At 42.4% G+C, this 16,565-nt stretch overlaps 1 protein-coding gene across 3 annotated transcripts in view; it reads left to right on the top strand.

The window, feature by feature from the left end:
• The window catches only part of Ylpm1 (YLP motif containing 1), an 81,155-nt gene that overhangs the window by 9,976 nt on the left and 54,614 nt on the right, over positions 1–16,565 (top strand). For all 3 annotated transcript variants that reach the window (XR_011373537.1, XM_070029975.1, XM_070029965.1), the window contains exons 2-4: positions 9,900–10,136; positions 11,830–12,009; positions 13,730–14,697. Coding sequence is in view for 2 of the 3 variants with exons in the window: in XM_070029975.1 (XP_069886076.1) it covers positions 9,900–10,136; positions 11,830–12,009; positions 13,730–14,697 (1,385 nt within the window). In the remaining variant the exon portion in view is untranslated. The remainder of the gene's footprint in view (positions 1–9,899; positions 10,137–11,829; positions 12,010–13,729; positions 14,698–16,565) is intronic.

Raw genomic sequence — 16,565 nt, 5'->3', positions numbered from 1 at the left:
GGTGCTGAGGAATTGAACCTAGGGCCTCATGCATGCAAGGCAAGTGCTCTCCCACTGAGCCACCTTCCCAGCCCTCCAGGCTGGCTTTGAATTGCAATCCTCAGATCTCAGCCTCCTGAGTAGCTAGGATTACACGCGTGAATCACCAGCATCCAGTTATGAGTTCCTTCCTTCCTTCCTTCCTTCTTTCCCTCCCTCCCTCCCTCCCTCCTTCCCTCCCTCCCTCCCTCTCTCCCTCCTTCCCTCCCTCCCTCCCTCCCTCCCTCCCTCCCTCCCTTCCTGTCCTGGGGCTTGAACTAAGGGTCTGGGCACTGTCCCTGAGCTGCTTTTGCTCAGTGCTAGCACTCTAACTCTTGAGCCACACTCCACTTCAGGCTTTTTCTGTGTATGTGCTACTGAGGAATTGAACCCAGGGCTACATGCATGGAATGCAAGCACTCTACCCCTAAGCCACATTTCCAGCCCTGAGTACATTTCTTTTTGGTCAAGGTGAGCTCTCCGAATTTTTCCTTCCTGTCCCTTTTGGTCAAGGTGAGCTCTCCCAGTTTTTCCTTCCTGTCCCTACCCACAAGTTCATTTGCAACATAGTACACAGTGAGTACCACTGCTGCATTTGTTCACCCTTTGTCCCTCCACTTCTGTGCCCCCTCCTTGCCCTCCTAAAGACAGATAAATGAACAAACAAGACAAAAAGAAAAGGAAAAACATACAATGTTTCCATTTGAAGATGCTTCTTTTATTCTAAAGTCAGTAGGAAGCCATTGAAGGATTTCCAGTAGGCAAATGTGATAGATGGGCTGTATTTGTGTGGTTCTAGAGATTGAGTCTCCAGCCTCCTGCATACCAGGCAAGCACTCTACCACTGAAGTACAGCTGCAGCCCTGATTGGTATTTTTGAAAATTTACTCTACTTGTAGTGTGGAGAGTGGAATTGAAAAGTTAAAAAAAATATAGTTGATGAAGTACTTCAGGCAAGAAATAGTGGTTTAGACTTGGACAGTGTCCATGGAGATTTAGAAAAGTAGAAAAGAGTGGAGGAATATTTAGTGTTAGGTGCCAGTTGGAGATAAATTAAGTAGTTGTGGCAAGGGAGATATTAAAGAAAGATCCTAGGTTTAGGATAGACGGCTGAGTGATCAGTAAGTCCCTTTAGTACATAGGAAAACCTAGAGTAGGAAGAGGAAGAACATCTGAAGGAGAAAATGATGGATGAGTTAAGTTTTACTGGAGTTTTAGGTCCTTAGGACATAGATTCCAAGTAGAAATGTCCATTTGGGAGTTAGATGAAAAGCCTGAAGTGTGAAAGCAACGTCTGGTAATTCATCAATATAAAATACTATTAAAGACACTGAAATACATGAGGTCTTCTGAGGAATGTGGCAGGTTAAGAACCAAGGACATGGCTGTTAGCCTCACAGAATAGCAGCATCTAAGGAAATCCTTGGAAGAAAGGCCAAATTAAATTGGTGAAGAAGCACAGAGAATCCAGGGATACAGCGGGTGAAGAACAGGGAGTGGTCAGCTATGTCAGACACTGCTGAAAGGTCAAGCAAGGTTGAGAATTGAGTTGTCTTTTGTACTTACTGACATGTAGATTATTGTTGACCTTGGCAGGAGCAGTATCATAGTGACTGAAGCCATATTGCATTGATTTGAGGAGTGATGGAAGGTGAGGATGGGGATGGTGAGTATAGACAACTCTTTCAAGAAGTTTGTGATTGAAGAGGATTGAGGGAGAATGAGGGCAAGAGCTGGAGGAAGAGTCAGTAAAGCAGCATTTTTCTTCTTTTTGAAAATGGAGACTAAATTTACCTGGTAGCCCTAGACTAGAATGTGAGCCTCAAAAATATTTAAAATAAATTTCTAAAATGGAAATATGACTCGATTATTTTACCAGATTTTTCTCTGCTTGCTTTAAGATAAAGACATAGAACATTCAGTATTACAGACATTTCTAATAATCAGCATGGATTGGGAAGGTAACCTTCCAAATTAATCTTTAAACTGTTATACACATTCACCCTTCTTTACATTTCCCTACTTGAAAAATTATTTTACTAACCTAGTTCATTACTGTGCTATTACCAAGTGGTCACTAAGTGCTTCTTGAAAAGTCTTTGTATACATAGCAAGTAGTTCTTAAATTCTTTGTCTTCAATCTATGTCTTAAATTTATGTCTTTGTGTCTTGGCTTAATCTTTTAAAAAATGTGATAGGCTATGATTTTCCCCCACCAGCATCCCTTATGAAATGTCAATGTCTGATGTAATAAGACTTTCAAAAGTGGCTTAGAGGGCTGGGAAGGTGGCTCAGTGGTAGAACGCTTGCTTTGCATGCATGAGGCCCTAGGTTTGATTCCTCAGCACCACATAAGCAAAAAGAAAAAAGCCGGAAGTGGCACTGAGGCTCAAGTGGTAGAGTGCTAGCCTTGAGCTGAATAGCTGAAGGACAGCGCCCAGGCCCAGAGTTCAGGCCCCACGACCGGACCCAAAAAAAAATTAAAAAAAAAAAAATGGCTTAGATCTGTAATCCTAGCTTCTCAGGAGGCTGAGATCTGAGGATGGCAGTTTGAAGCCAGCCCATACAGAAAAGAGAGAGACTTTTTTTTTTTAATTTTATTTTTTGTAAAGATGCTGTATAGAGGGGTTACAGTTACATAAGTAAGATAATGAGTACATTTCTTGTCAAACATAGTTACCCGCTCTTTTTTTTTCCTATCATCCTTTCCCCCCATATCCCCCACTCCCACCCTAAGAGAGAGACTCTCCAATTAACCACCAGAAAACCAGAGGTAGCAATGTGGCTCAAATGGTAGAACACTAACCTTGAGCAAAAAAAGTTCAGGGACAGCACCTAAGCCCTGAATTCAAGCCTCATACCCAACAAAAAAAGAGAGAGAGAAGAAAAAAGTAAAAAAATAAAACTAGCTTCTTATTTGTCATTGCTAGCAAGTTCAGGCACAACTTTTTTTGGTCAGTCGTGGGGCCTGAACTCTGGGCCTGGGTACTGTCCCTCAGCCCTTCAGCTCAAGGCTAGCGCTCTACCACTTGAGCCACAGCACCACTTCTGGTTTTCTGAGTGGCTATTTGGAGGTAAGAGTCTCAGACTTTCCTGCCCTGGCTGGCTTTGAACCGTGATCCTTAGATCTCAGCCTCCTGAGTAGCTAGGATTATAGGCATGAGCCACCAGTGCCTGCCTATGACTTCTTTTTTCTGAAATAATCACCTTTCTCTTGGAGCCATTGAGGATATTTCAGAAGTCATTATTCATTTGTAGAGCTGTGAAAATACAGGGAAGGAGAAAGGTAGCTGGGAGTAGGGGAGAAGAGAAAGTGATGGGGTGAATATGATTGAAGTGCAATGTCACAATGAAATGCATCATCATTAGTTAGTTTTTCTTTTTCTTTTTTTTTTTTGGGGGGGGTGGGGGTCCGGTCATGGGGCCTGAACTCTGGGCCTGGGCGCTGTCCCTCAGCTCTTCAGCTCAATACTAGCGCTCTACTACATGAGTCGCAGCGCCACTTCCGGCTTTTTTTCTTTTGACTTATGTGGTGCTGAGGAATCGAACCCAGGGCCTCATGCATGCAAAGGCAAGCGCTCTATCACTGAGCCACCTTCCCAGCCCCTATTAGTTAGTTTTTCATGTTTTAGTTTTTCTCATTTGATCCACAAGCTCACTGCTTTTGCTGAATCAGTATTTAGCCTATTGAAATAGTTGTCTTTATACTGTTTTACATATTTCCATTTCACCTATTTGTTTCAATTTTTCTCTAAAGTTCCACATCTGTTTCTTTACTATTCTGAAAGTTTTAATATTTGTCTTACCTACCAGTTTGGTTCTATTGGTGGATTCATGTTTTTGTTTTTGTTTTTGTTTTTTCCTCCAGTCTTGGGCTTGAACTCTGGGCTTGGGTGCTGTCCCTGTGGTCACCACTTCTGGTTTTCTGGTAGTTAATTGGAGATAAGAGTCTCACTGAGGGGCTGGGAAGGTGGCTCAGTGGTAGAGCACTTGCCTTTAATGCATGAGGCCCTGGATTCGATTCCTTAGCACCACATATGCAAAAAGAAAAAAGCTGGAAGTGGTGCTGTGGCTCAGGTGGTAGAGCGCTAGACTTGAGCTGAAGAGCTGAGGGACAGCGTCCAGGTCCAGAGTTCAGGCCCCACGACCAAACACACCCCTCCCCCCCCCAAAAAAAAAGAGGGGCTGGGAAGATAGCTCAGTGGTAGAACTCAGTGGCAGAAATTCCATGAGACTTTTTTTTTGAGGGGGGCGTTCGGTCGTGTGCCTGAACTCTGGGCCTGGGCGCTGTCCCTCAGCTCTTCAGCTCAAGGCTAGTGCTCTACCACTTGAGCCAAAGCGCCACTTCCTGCTTTTTTCTTTTTGCTTATTTGGTGCTGAGGAATGGAACCCAGTGCCTCAGGCATGCAAGACAAGCGCTCTACCACTGAGCCACCTTCCCAGCCCCAAGGCTAACTATTTCTAGGCAAGCACTCTACCATTTGAGCTATGTCCAATCCATAATTGTGCCTATGTATCTGTGTTTTCTAAGTTTGAACCTGTGGTTTTCACCTTGCTAAAGCAAACAGGCATTCTGCTTGAGGCATGCCTCCAGCAAAGTGAACTTCTTTTTATGTTGGGTTGTTAGAATGGGATAGAGGTTAAGCCATTGTATTCAAGAGTTTGAGTTGGGCCTTCACCAAAGGCTGGTGCCTACAGTCTTAGCTACCAGGAAACTGAGATCTGAGAATTGTAGCTTGAAGCTAGCCTGGGCAGGAAAGTCCTTGAGACTCTTTTTTTTTTTTGGGGGGGGGGGCCGGTTGTGGGGACTGAACTCTGGGCCTGGGCACTGTCCCTCAGCTCTTCAGCTCAAGGTTAGTGCTCTACCACTTGAGCCACAGCACCACTTCCGGCTTTTTTCTTTTTCCTTATGTGATGCTGAAGAACCGAACCCAGGGACTTAGGCATGCAAGGCAAGAGTTCTACCACTGAGCCACCTTCCCAGCCCCTCTTTTTTTGGGGGGGGAGGGTCCGGTCGTGGGGCCTGAACTCTGGGCCTGGGCGCTGTCCCTCAGCTCTTCAGCTCAAGGCCAGCACTCTACCACTTGAGCCACAGCGCCACTTCCAGCTTTTTTCTTTTTGCTTATGTGGTGCTGAGGAATGGAACCCAGTGCCTCAGGCATGCAAGGCAAGCGCTCTACCACTGAGCCACCTTCCCAGCCCCTCCATGAGACTCTTATGTTTAATAAAATACTTTAAAAGAACTAGAAGTGGAGCTATGGCTCAAGTGGTAGAGCGCTAGGTGAGCAAAAGAAACTCAAGGACAGTTCAAGCCCCAGGACTGGCACTAAAAAAAAGTCAGTTGGATTTACATTTTCATTGTCACCTTTTAGTACAGTGTCTTCTTGATTCCTTTAATAATGAGCTGCTCTTTTACTTAGAAATATTGGAAGGCTTTCTTTGTTGTAGCTGTTTTCCCTTCAGACTTAGCCATCCATGTAGACCTTCAAAAGACATTTTCTCCATGCTTTTTTTCCTTTCCCAGAGATACAATGTCTTTTGATCATATGATTGATTGGAGTATGGCACACTGCTTTAGTTGCCCAGTGTTTCAAGAGTATCGTATCATGCCGCTCACTGGAAGTTCTAGAGACCAGGAAGTCCCAGAATAAGCACAGATTCAGTGTCTGGTGAGGGCTTGTTCCTGTAATGCCTTCCATGAATACTTCCTTGATGGAAACTTTTTTTTCCCACCTGGTCCTAGGGCTTGAACTCTGGGCCTGGGTGCTGTCCCTGAGCTCCATTTGCTCAAGGCTAGCACGCTACCATTTGAGCCACAGAGCCCCTTATGGCTTTTTCTGTGATTACAGTCTCACTGATTTTCTTGCCTTGGCTGGCTTCCAACCTTGACCCTCAGGGGATCTCAGCCTCCTGAGTAGCTATGATTGCAGGCATGAGCCACCAGTGCTCAGTGAAAACTTTTTTTCTTGAGACAGGCTCTCACTCTACCAGTCTGTTTTCAAATTCGTGATCCTCTTGCTTCACCTCCTGAGAAGTGGGGTTACAAGTGTGTACCACTACATCTTAGTCCATATGCTGTTATTTGTAGAAGTATCTATGGCAGTTCTTTAGTGAATAGTGTTACCATACCTTTGTATTCCTGAGTGGTAAGATTTTTTCATTATTTTTAATTAGTTATTGCTTATTTGTACAGTTGATTTTCTTTGAGGTATTTATGTTTTTTTGTTTGTTTTTGCCAGTCCTGGAGCTTGAACTCAGTGCCTGGGCACTATCCCTGAGTTTCTTTTTTGCTCAAAGATAGATAGCACTTTACCACTGAGCCACAGCACCACTTCCAGCTTTTTCTGTTTATGTGGCATTGAGGAATCAAAATCAAACGCAGAGCTTCATGAATGCTAGACAAGCACTTTACCACTGAGCCACATTCCTAGTCCCTGTACTTTAAAGTTGTCACCAATACTGAAATAGTGAATATGGAGCCTTTGTTCCTAGGGGAGTTATAAAGTGAATCTGAGGGGCTGGGAAGGTGGCTCAGTGGTAGAGCGTTTGCCTTGCATGCCTGAGGCCCTGGGTTCAATTCCTCAGCACCGTATAAGCAAAAAGAAAAAAGCCGGAAGTGGCGCTACGACTCATGTGGTAGAGCGCTAGCCTTGAGCTGAAGAGCTGAGGGACAGCGCCCAGGCCCAGAGTTCAGGCCCCACGACCGTACCCAAAAAAAAAAAAAAAAAAAAATCTTAAAAGTGTATCTGAAATTCTAATCATATTTTTCAGTTGGTTAACATATCTTTGTTTTTATGTATGTATGTTTATTTATTTTTTTATAATTATTGCTGGTTTATTATCATGACTTCATGGCCAACAGCACTGTTACCAATTGTCAGAATGAAGTTTATAAATATGCATTTTCTCTGTAAGGTGTATCACACTGCCTTTTGCTCTAGGAACACTAGACTACTTCAGCTATGCTTTGGGGGCTATTTGAAACAGCAAAATAACCAACAAAAAGCACAAACATTTGAAAAATGTGACACTAAATAAATTATGAAAAGGATGCTTTTCAAGAGGTCAAGAGCTGAAACTAGAAGACACATCTTTTTTTTTTTTTTTGGTGGTTGTAGGGCTTGAACTCTGGGCCTGGGCTCTATCCCTCAGCTCTTCAGCTCAAGGCAAGCGCTCTACTACTTGAGCCACAGCGCCCCTTCTGGTTTTCTAGTCGTTAATTGGAGATAAGAGTCTCACGGACTTTCTTGGCCAGGCTGGCTTTGAACTGTGATCTTCATATCTCAGTCTCTTGAGTAGCTAGGATGACAGGTGTGAGCCACTGGGGCCTGGCATCTTTTTTTTTTTTTTTTTTTTTTGCCTAGGGTTTGAATTCAGGGCCTGAGCACTGTTCCTGAGCTTCTTTTGCTCAAGGCTAGCAATTTTTCACTTGAGGCACAGCACCACTTCCAGGCTTTTCTGTTTATGTGGTGCTGAGGAATGGAACGTAGGGCTTCATGCATACTAAGCGAGCACTCTACCACTGAGCCACCTTCCCAGCCCCCAGAATCATTAGCTGGGAGTGAACCCAGGGGTCCACTTTTTCACTGCCTTCCACATTTTGTGAATGACTAGGGATGCTCAGCAAGTCTTTATATTGGAGTTAGAAATAAACATTAATAAAGTATCCCAAATTACATTTCTATAGAATTTATGAATAATGAGCACTGAGTTTACTTCATACTTATTTTTCCATATTGAATTTACTGTTTTTGTGTTTTAGAGATGGAATCATAAAATAATACTTCAGACAATTAAGCTACAGTATAATTTTGAAGATAAAACTGATATTTTTAAAATAAATAGGAAGCTATTTATTTATTTAGAGTACTGGGGATTGAATTCAGGGCCCCTCACTTGCTAGGCAAGTACTTAACCACTTGAGCCATGCCCTTAAGTCCAAGTGAAAGTATTTTAAAACCTAACCTGTCTTATGTAGGGGTGCGTGTACTCTAATTATACAGTGAGCATTTTAAAGAAGGAAATGGCATTTTAAAGAAGGAAATGGGACAGGAAAGGTAGTTCAGCTTAACAAGCAGAAGACCTGAGTTTAAAAAAAAAACAAACAAAAAAGCCAGTACAAGTAGCTCATACAACAATCTTAGCAATTTGGGAAGCTGAGATCTAGAGGACTGTGGTTCAAAGCCAACCTGAACTGAAATATTCTCAAGACTTCCATCTCTAAAACAAGCAACACAAATCTGTGCTAGAGGTGTAGCATAAGTGGTAGAGCCCTACCAAGCAAGCAAACCAAGTAAGGCTTGAATTCAGTCATCATATGCATATATGCACTTGCACACACACTAAAATAAAGCATAATGTAGGAGTATGAAGGCATAAAGAAAAGGTAAGACTGTGTTAATTAATCATAAGATTTCTATGGGTGGGCTAGGAAGGTGGCTCAGGGGTAGAGCGCTTGCCTTGCATTCATGAGGCCCTGGGTTCGATTCCTCAGCACCACATAAGCAAAAAGAAAAATGCCGGAAGTGGTGCTGTGGCTCAAGTGGTATAGCATTAGCTTTGAGCTGAAGAGCTGAGGGACAGTGCCCAGGCCCAGAGTTCAGGCCCCATGACTGGACCCCCCCCCCAAAAAAAAATTTCTATGGGTAAATCATATAAATGTTTTCATTTACAGAGCATCTTTTTCTTTCTTTCTTTCTTTCTTTCTTTTTTTTTTTTTTTGGCCAGTCCTGGGGCTTTGAACTCAGGGCTCAGGGCCTGGACTCTGTCTCAGAGCCTCTCTGTGCTCAAGGCTAGTGCTCTATCACTTGAGCCACAGCACCACTTCTGGCTTTTTCTGAGTAGTTCATTGGAGATAAGAGTCTCATGGACTTTACTGTCCAGGCTGGCTTTGAACTGTGATCCTCAGGCCTCAGCCTCCTGAGTAACCAGGATTACAGAGAAGCATCTTCTTCTTCTTTTTTTTTTTATGTTGAACTCAGGGCTTCATGATTACTAGGCAGGTGCTCTGTCACCAGAACCATGCCTCCAGCCTCTTTTTGTGTTAGCTGTTTTTTTTTTTAATTTTAATTTTTTTTATTGTGAAAAATACTGTACAGAGGGGTTACAATTACATGGGCAAGACAATGAGTACATTTCTTATCAAGCATTGTAGCCTCCTCCTTTGTTTCTCCTTCCCACCCTCCCCGTCTTCCCTGCCCCCCCCACCAAAGTTATAAAGTTTGTTTTCGACATAACGACTTGTAGAGAAACATCTTCTTAAACAGTGTTAGCAGGATTTATTTTATATAACAGAATTAAGTAGAAGAAGTGGAAAAAATGGGGGAAATATTTTTTTCTCCCCATGCAAGAAATGAAGACTCCAAAGCATGTGTTTTGAGTAAATTTGTTGATTTACTGCATATGTTTTAATTCATCATATAAATTTGCCTTTCTCAATCTAGCTTCTTTTGTGTGTGTGTCTTTGTGCGTGTGCTCTCACACACTAGCATGTATGTGGGTGGTACATACATGCATGTGTGCTGATCCTGGGGCTTAAACTCAAGGCCTGAGTTAAAAAAATTCAGGTTGTCCCAGAGATTTTCTCAAGGCAAGTGCTCTACCACTTGAGCTACAGCTCCACTTCTGGCTTCTTGTTGGTTAATTGGGGATAAGAGTCTCATATACTTTTCTGCTCAAGTTGGCTTTGAACTGGGATCCTCAGATCTCAACCTCTCTGAGTAGCTAGGATTACAGTAGCTTGGATTACAGTATGAGTCACCCACCCATTTTCCTTTTCACTTACTATAAACACATGAACACACAGTTGTAACTTCATCAAAACCAACTTGCAGAAATAGACTACTGTCCACTAAAACTCTAAAGAATGGTTTCTGTTGTAGGAACAACAGCAGTACTGGTATCGACAGCATCTGCTTAGTTTACAGCAGAGGACTAAAGTACATTTGCCGGGACACAAAAAGGGGCCTGCCATAGCAAAGGATGCGCCTGAACCAGTAAAAGAGGAAGTTACTGTTCCTTCCACTACTCAAGTCTCAGAACCTCTTTCATCTGACGAACCTCCATTACCACCTCCAAATGAGGAGGCACCACCTCCTCTCCCCCCTGAGGAACCCCAGGTAATTAGTGTTTATTAAGTAATTCAATTTTTTTCTGATTCATTTATGTACAATTATAAATGGGTATTTCACCTGGGCTCAGGTGGCTCATGCCTGTAATCCTAGCTACTCAGGAGGCTGAGATCTGAGGACTGTGGTTTGAAGCCAGCCTGAGCAGAAAAGTCCTTGTGAGATTCTTGTCTCCAATAAACTACTCAAAAAAGCCGGAAGTGGCTCTGTTACTCAAGTGGTAGAGTACTAGCTTTGAGCTTGAGCACAAAGAGGCTCAGGGACTATGCCAGGCCCTGAGTTCAAGCCCTAGAACTGACAAAATAAATAAATAAATAAACAAATGAATAAGTAAATGGTTATACATTTTTATATATTCAGTGACCTGTAAAATTTTATTTGTGATCAGTTGTCTGCCTTATCAGGTTAAGTAAGAATGAAGAGTTAAGTGGAGTATTTCTCTGTACAAAGGGGACATGTCTTGGTGTATTCATCAAGACAGCACAGGGTAGTAGTTAAAATTTTCAACTTTCAGCCATCTAGGCAGTGATGCAGGCACTGACCCTGCTAATTATGACTCTGGTTAAGTTGGTCAATTTTTCTGTGCTTCAGTTTCCTCATAGGCCAAATGGGCCTCTTTAAATAGTAAATGTCTATAGAGCTATTGAAGCATTAAATAGGATCATCTTCATCACTAGTAGCATAGTAACTAGATTCTCACAGTAGTCCTAAAGTCATTGTTCTTTTTTTTTGGGTCCGGTCATGGGGCCTGAACTCTGGGCCTGGGCACTGTCCCTCAGCTCTTCAGCTCAAGGCTAGCACTCTACCACTTGAGCCACAGCGCCACTTCCGGCTTTTTTTCCTGCTTATGTGGTGCTGGGGAATCAAATCCAGGGCCTCATGCATGCAAGGCAAGCGCTCTACCACTGAGCCACCTTCCCAGCTAAAGTCATTGTTCTTTAAGCTTTATTGAATCATATTGATTGATGTAGGCCTTTGGTAAAAAGTGACCAAGAAAAGAAATGGAAAAGAAGCATTTTCCCTTAGAGTGTAAGGAGTATAATTGTAGGTTTACTTTTTGGGGAAGTTGTTGACCTATTTAGGAAGAGTAAGCCTTTTATTCTAGTGAAAGATTATGAAATTTATATAACATCATGATAACAATATAGAGTTAGGTGTTTTAATATATGAATAGCTTTTCTCACTTGGACACATGCTTTTATAGTCCTTGCTACTCAGGAATCTGAGATCTGATAACCAAGGTTTGAAGTTAACTTTGGCTTGTTACCCAGAAAAAAGCCAGAAGTACAGGTGTAGCTTAAGTAGTAGAGCACTAACCTTGAATGAGAGTGGACCCTGAGTTTTACTCAGGGCTCCAGTACTGGCACACATGAAAAAAGAAACAAAAATTTGTGTGTGTGTGTGTGTGTGTGTGTGTGTGTGTGTGTGTGTGTGTGTGTGTGTGTGTGTGTGTGTGTGTGTGTGTGTGTGTGTGTGTGTGTGTGTGTGTGTGTGTGTGTGTGTGTGTGTGTGTGTGTGGTGTGTGTATGTGTGTGTGTGAGAGCATACGTGTATACACATACATATATTAGTTTTTCTCAGGCTGACTGAGGTGTAGGGATTTTGGAACTTTGTAATACATTTATAAATAAGAATTTGGTTGTGCTTTATGACTTAGATAAAATGTATCCTCTTTTACCTTTAGTCTGAGGACCCAGAAGAAGATGCCAGGTTAAAACAGTTGCAGGCTGCAGCAGCACATTGGCAGCAGCACCAGCAGCATCGAGTAGGCTTCCAATATCAGGGAATAATGCAGAAACACACTCAGCTACAGCAGATCCTACAGCAGTACCAGCAAGTTATACAGCAGCCACCGCATATACAGGTAAGTGCTTTCATCACTGGCAATTGGACAATTGTCCCAAGAATATGTGAAAGATACATTATTCTTTTTTTTTTTTTTTGGGGGTCCGGTTGTGGGGCCTGAACTCTGGGCCTGGGTGCTGTCCCTCAGCTCTTCAGCTCAAGGCTAGCACTCTACCACTTGAGCCACAGCGCCACTTCCGGCTTTTTTTTCTCTTTTTGCTGGGGAATCGAACTCAGGGCCTCAGGCATGCAAGGCAAGCGCTCTACCACTGAGCCAACTTCCCAGCCCCAAGATATATTATTCTTGAAAGAGAATTGACTATTGAGGAACTAAAGATATCAAGTATGACAATTAGTGTTTCCCAAAGAATGCGTAAGTAAGTATCTACCATTTACCTGGGGCTTGGAGAAGATTTAATCTTTTGGGAAAGGGTAGGTAGAGTCTCCTGATCATGTCAATCTAGATCAGATATTAGATATTATATTATTAAGGGATTTAAGAAGCAGGGATTTTTGCCACATATATTCAAGTTAATGCCTGGCTTGGTGGCTCACACCTGTCATCCTAGCTACTCAGGAGGCTGAGATCTGAGGATCACAGTTCAAAGCCAGTCCAGGCAGGAAAGTCTGTGAGATGCTTATTTCCAATTAACCACCAGAAAAATTGGGAGGCACTGTGGCTCAATGCAGTAGAGCACTAGTCTTGAGCAAAAGAGCTCAGGGACAGCGCCCAGGCCCTGAGTTTAAGCCTGACCCCCCCCCAAAAAAAAAAAAAACAAGTATTTGTGTTTTGCCTACAAACCACTATGGAAACATGTAAGTAAATAATTACCAAAAAAGCCCAAAAGAAATAATCACAAAAAACCTAAGTAAATATACCATAATGATAAAGTAATTTGGATTTTGTTTGTCTTGTAGCTTTGGAGTATAATCTTTTGTCTTTTTTTGGGGGGGGTCCAGTCGTGGGGCCTGAACTCTGGGCCTGGGCGCTGTCCTCAGCTCTTCAGCTCAAGGCTAGCGCTCTACCACTTGAGCCACAGCACCACTTCCAGCTTTTTTTCTTTTTGCTTATGTGGTGCTGGGGAATTGAACTCAGGGCCTCATGCATGCAAGGCAAGCGCTCTACCACTGAGCCACCTTCCCAGCCCCAATCTTTTGTCTTTTGATCTTTAACAATATATTATTTTTCAGGTTTTAAAAATAATCCTTAATAATATTAAAAAAAACTTGGTAACTACTTGTTGTTGAGGTAGCTATTTGTTTTTGTGTTTGGTTGGTGTTTCCAACTTTATGATAAGTTTGTAAGGAAGGAAGAATAAAGAGTGGTCATCATTGAGAAGACAACAAGCTTATTTTCTGGCCTCTCAAAGTCTTTATTGTTCTAATTTCCTAAGGCTTCATATACCATCAACTCATTAATATTTTAACTTACAATTGGTTCTTTTTTTTTTTTTTTCTTTGGTCAGTCATGGGGCTTGAACTCTGGGCCTGGGTGCTGTCTCTCAGCTCTTCAGCTCAAGGCTAGCGCTCTACCACTTGAGCCACAGCGCCACTTCCGATTTTCTGGTGGTTAATTGGTGATAAGAATCTCATGGACTTTCCTTGCCGGGGCTGGCTTTGAATTGCAATCCTCAGATCTCAGCCTCCTGAGTAGCTAGGATTATAGGCATAAGCCACCAGCACCTGGCTACAATCGGTTCTTTAATGCCTTCAAATAATTTTTATTCCTCTGTTTGTAGACCATGTCTGTAGATGTGCAGCTGCGGCATTATGAGATGCAGCAGCAACAATTTCAGCATCTCTACCAAGAATGGGAGCGAGAGTTTCAGCTGTGGGAGGAACAGCTCCATTCCTATCCTCATAAAGATCAGCTTCAGGAGTATGAGAAGCAGTGGAAAACGTGGCAGGGACATATGAAAGCCACTCATACCTATCTCCAAGAGAAAGTCAATTCATTTCAGAACATGAAGAACCAGTATATGGGGAACATGTCAATGCCACCTCCTTTTGTTCCGTATTCTCAGATGCCTCCACCTTTACCAACAATGCCCCCTCCGGTATTGCCTCCATCATTGCCACCACCAGTCATGCCCCCTGCCCTACCTGCTACTGTGCCACCACCTGGCATGCCACCACCCGTAATGCCACCTTCTCTACCAACCTCTGTTCCTCCACCAGTGATGCCTCCATCTCTCTCCTCAGCAGGGCCACCCCCAGTCCTTCCTCTACCTTCCCTTTCTTCTACAGGGCCACCCCCAGTCCTTCCCCCACCATCTCTCTCTTCAGGGGCACCTCCACCTGTCCTGCCCCTCCCGCCGTTGTCTTCAGCCACACCTCCTCCGGGAATACCTCCCCCTGGAGTTCCACCAGGGATGCCTCCTCAGTTACCAACAGCCCCAGTTCCACCAGCTTCCGGTTCTCAGAACTCACAAGTTCCGGAGAAACCTAGACCAGCACTTCTTCCCACGCCTGTGTCTTTTGGTTCAGCCCCACCATCAGCTTATCACCCTCCACTACAATCAGAGCAAGTGAATTCTAAACCTCCTCTAAGCAAGCCTACTTTGCCATACAGTTCATTCTCATCTGAACAAGGACTTGGGGACTCTTCTCAGTCAATCTCTGCAGCCAAGGACATGCCAGTGAGGTCAGGTGGACTGCTTCCAGATCCTCCTAGAAGTAGTTACTTGGAAGGTCCAAGAGGCCCAAGGTAGGTCCGCTGGGGTTTTTTTGTTGTTGTTATTGGTTTGTTTGTTGGGCTGTTATAACTTAAGTTGCATAAGTTTTAAAGGAATCAAAACATTTATACAATTTTTGTAATTTCTTTGTATATTCCTGGTTTATAGGTTAATGACATTAATAGTATTTGCTTATTTGATATAATCTAGAAAAGATAACATGCCATTTCTTGAATGTGATATAGTATGATTCATTACAAATGTGTTTTATAGGGTATTGGCTTTTCAGGTTGGTTCAGAAATAATACTTTGAAACTTAAGACAGGGTTTGAAATACATACCTGTAATCCCAGCTGGTCAGAAGCATTAGTAGGAGGACAGGTCTGAAACTGGCCCCAAACAAAAAGCATGAGACCCTATTAAAAAAAATAGCTAAAGCAAAAAAGGACTGAGGATATGACTTAAGTGGTAGAGTACTTATCCTGAGTTCAAACACCAGTATTGCCCCCAAAACTCCACAACCCAAAAACTTGGTTTTCTTTCTTTATTTTCATTTATTTGACAAATACTTGGATTGGCAAATACTGTTCATTAGAATAGGGTGGCCTGGGTCTCATCCGGTACCTCAGGCTGGCCTCACATAAGCTTCCTGAGGGCTGGGATTACAGGTATGTGTCATCATGCTTGTCTATTAAGTAGAACCTTATTCAGCAAATATTTATGAAGTTCCTGCTCTGTGCTTACAGCCATGAGTAAAACAAAAGTGGCAAAATCCCTTTCCTCATGGTGCCTTCCCTATTTTTAATTAGGGAAATCTTTTTCTTTTCTCCATATCTCAATATATATTTCGAAAAGAAAATTATAATGAGCAGTTTCTGTTTTTGCTTGTTTTGGGTATAGGACCTGGGGGCTTGAACTCGGCCTAGAAACTGTCCTTGAGCTTTTTTTTCTTTTTCTTTTTTTTTTTTTCCTCAAGACTAGCACTCTGTCACTTGAGCAACAAATTTTTGTTGCTTAATTGGAGATAAGAGTCTCCAATATTTTCTTTCCTGAGCTGGCTTCTAACTGCAATCCTCAGATCTTAGCCTCCTTAGTAGCTAGGATTATGGGCATGAGTCACCAGCACCCAGCTGTTTTGTTTAACTTTTTTAAAAGTATAAAATTCAGCTGGGCCTGGTGTGTATATTTCTGAAATCCCAACACTTAAAAGGCTGAGACAGGAGGAAGTTTGCAGCCTACCAGGTCTATATATAGCAAGATCCTGTCTCAAAAAAAACAAAAACAAATAAACCATAAGAAGATAAATAAAAATGTGTTGAATTCATCTTTCCAAGTTTGTATGAATATGTTTTTCTCCCAGGGTGATCTATATGGTAAGTTCTCTGTAGAAAAATATTTTCAATCAAGTTTTTTTTCTTAATTGAAAATTAAGAAATGTATGTATTAGAATGTACTAGAAATACTGTTTATAGAAAATATAAACATTATAGAAAAGAATAGAAAAAAACTGAGTCATTTAACCCTGTCATTGATTAAAAACATGTCTCATATCACACACACACACACACACACACACACACACACACACACACACACACACACACACACACACACACACACACACACACACACACACACACACACACACGGTCATTCTGACTTTATTGTCTTATCACTTGCTTTTTCTCTTATGTGTGAATTGCTTAGCTTTCCATCTAAGTATCAGTGGATCTATATCATCATTTTGAACTTATTCATTTATTATTATTACTTTTTGATGCCCATCCTGGGGCTTGAACTTAGCCTGGGCACTGCCCCTGAGCTTTTTTTGTTCAAGGCTGGAGCTCTAGGATTTGGGGATTTAGCTCAGTGGTAGAGCTCTTGCCTGGCAAGTGCAAAG

Source organism: Dipodomys merriami, unplaced genomic scaffold (assembly GCF_024711535.1).
Source record: "Dipodomys merriami isolate MVZ:Mamm:240054 unplaced genomic scaffold, mDipMer1.0.p SCAF_1, whole genome shotgun sequence".
Lineage (NCBI taxonomy): Eukaryota > Metazoa > Chordata > Mammalia > Rodentia > Heteromyidae > Dipodomys > Dipodomys merriami.
The sequence above is the reverse complement of the archived record's forward strand: the minus strand, read 5'-3'. Positions and strand labels throughout refer to the sequence as shown.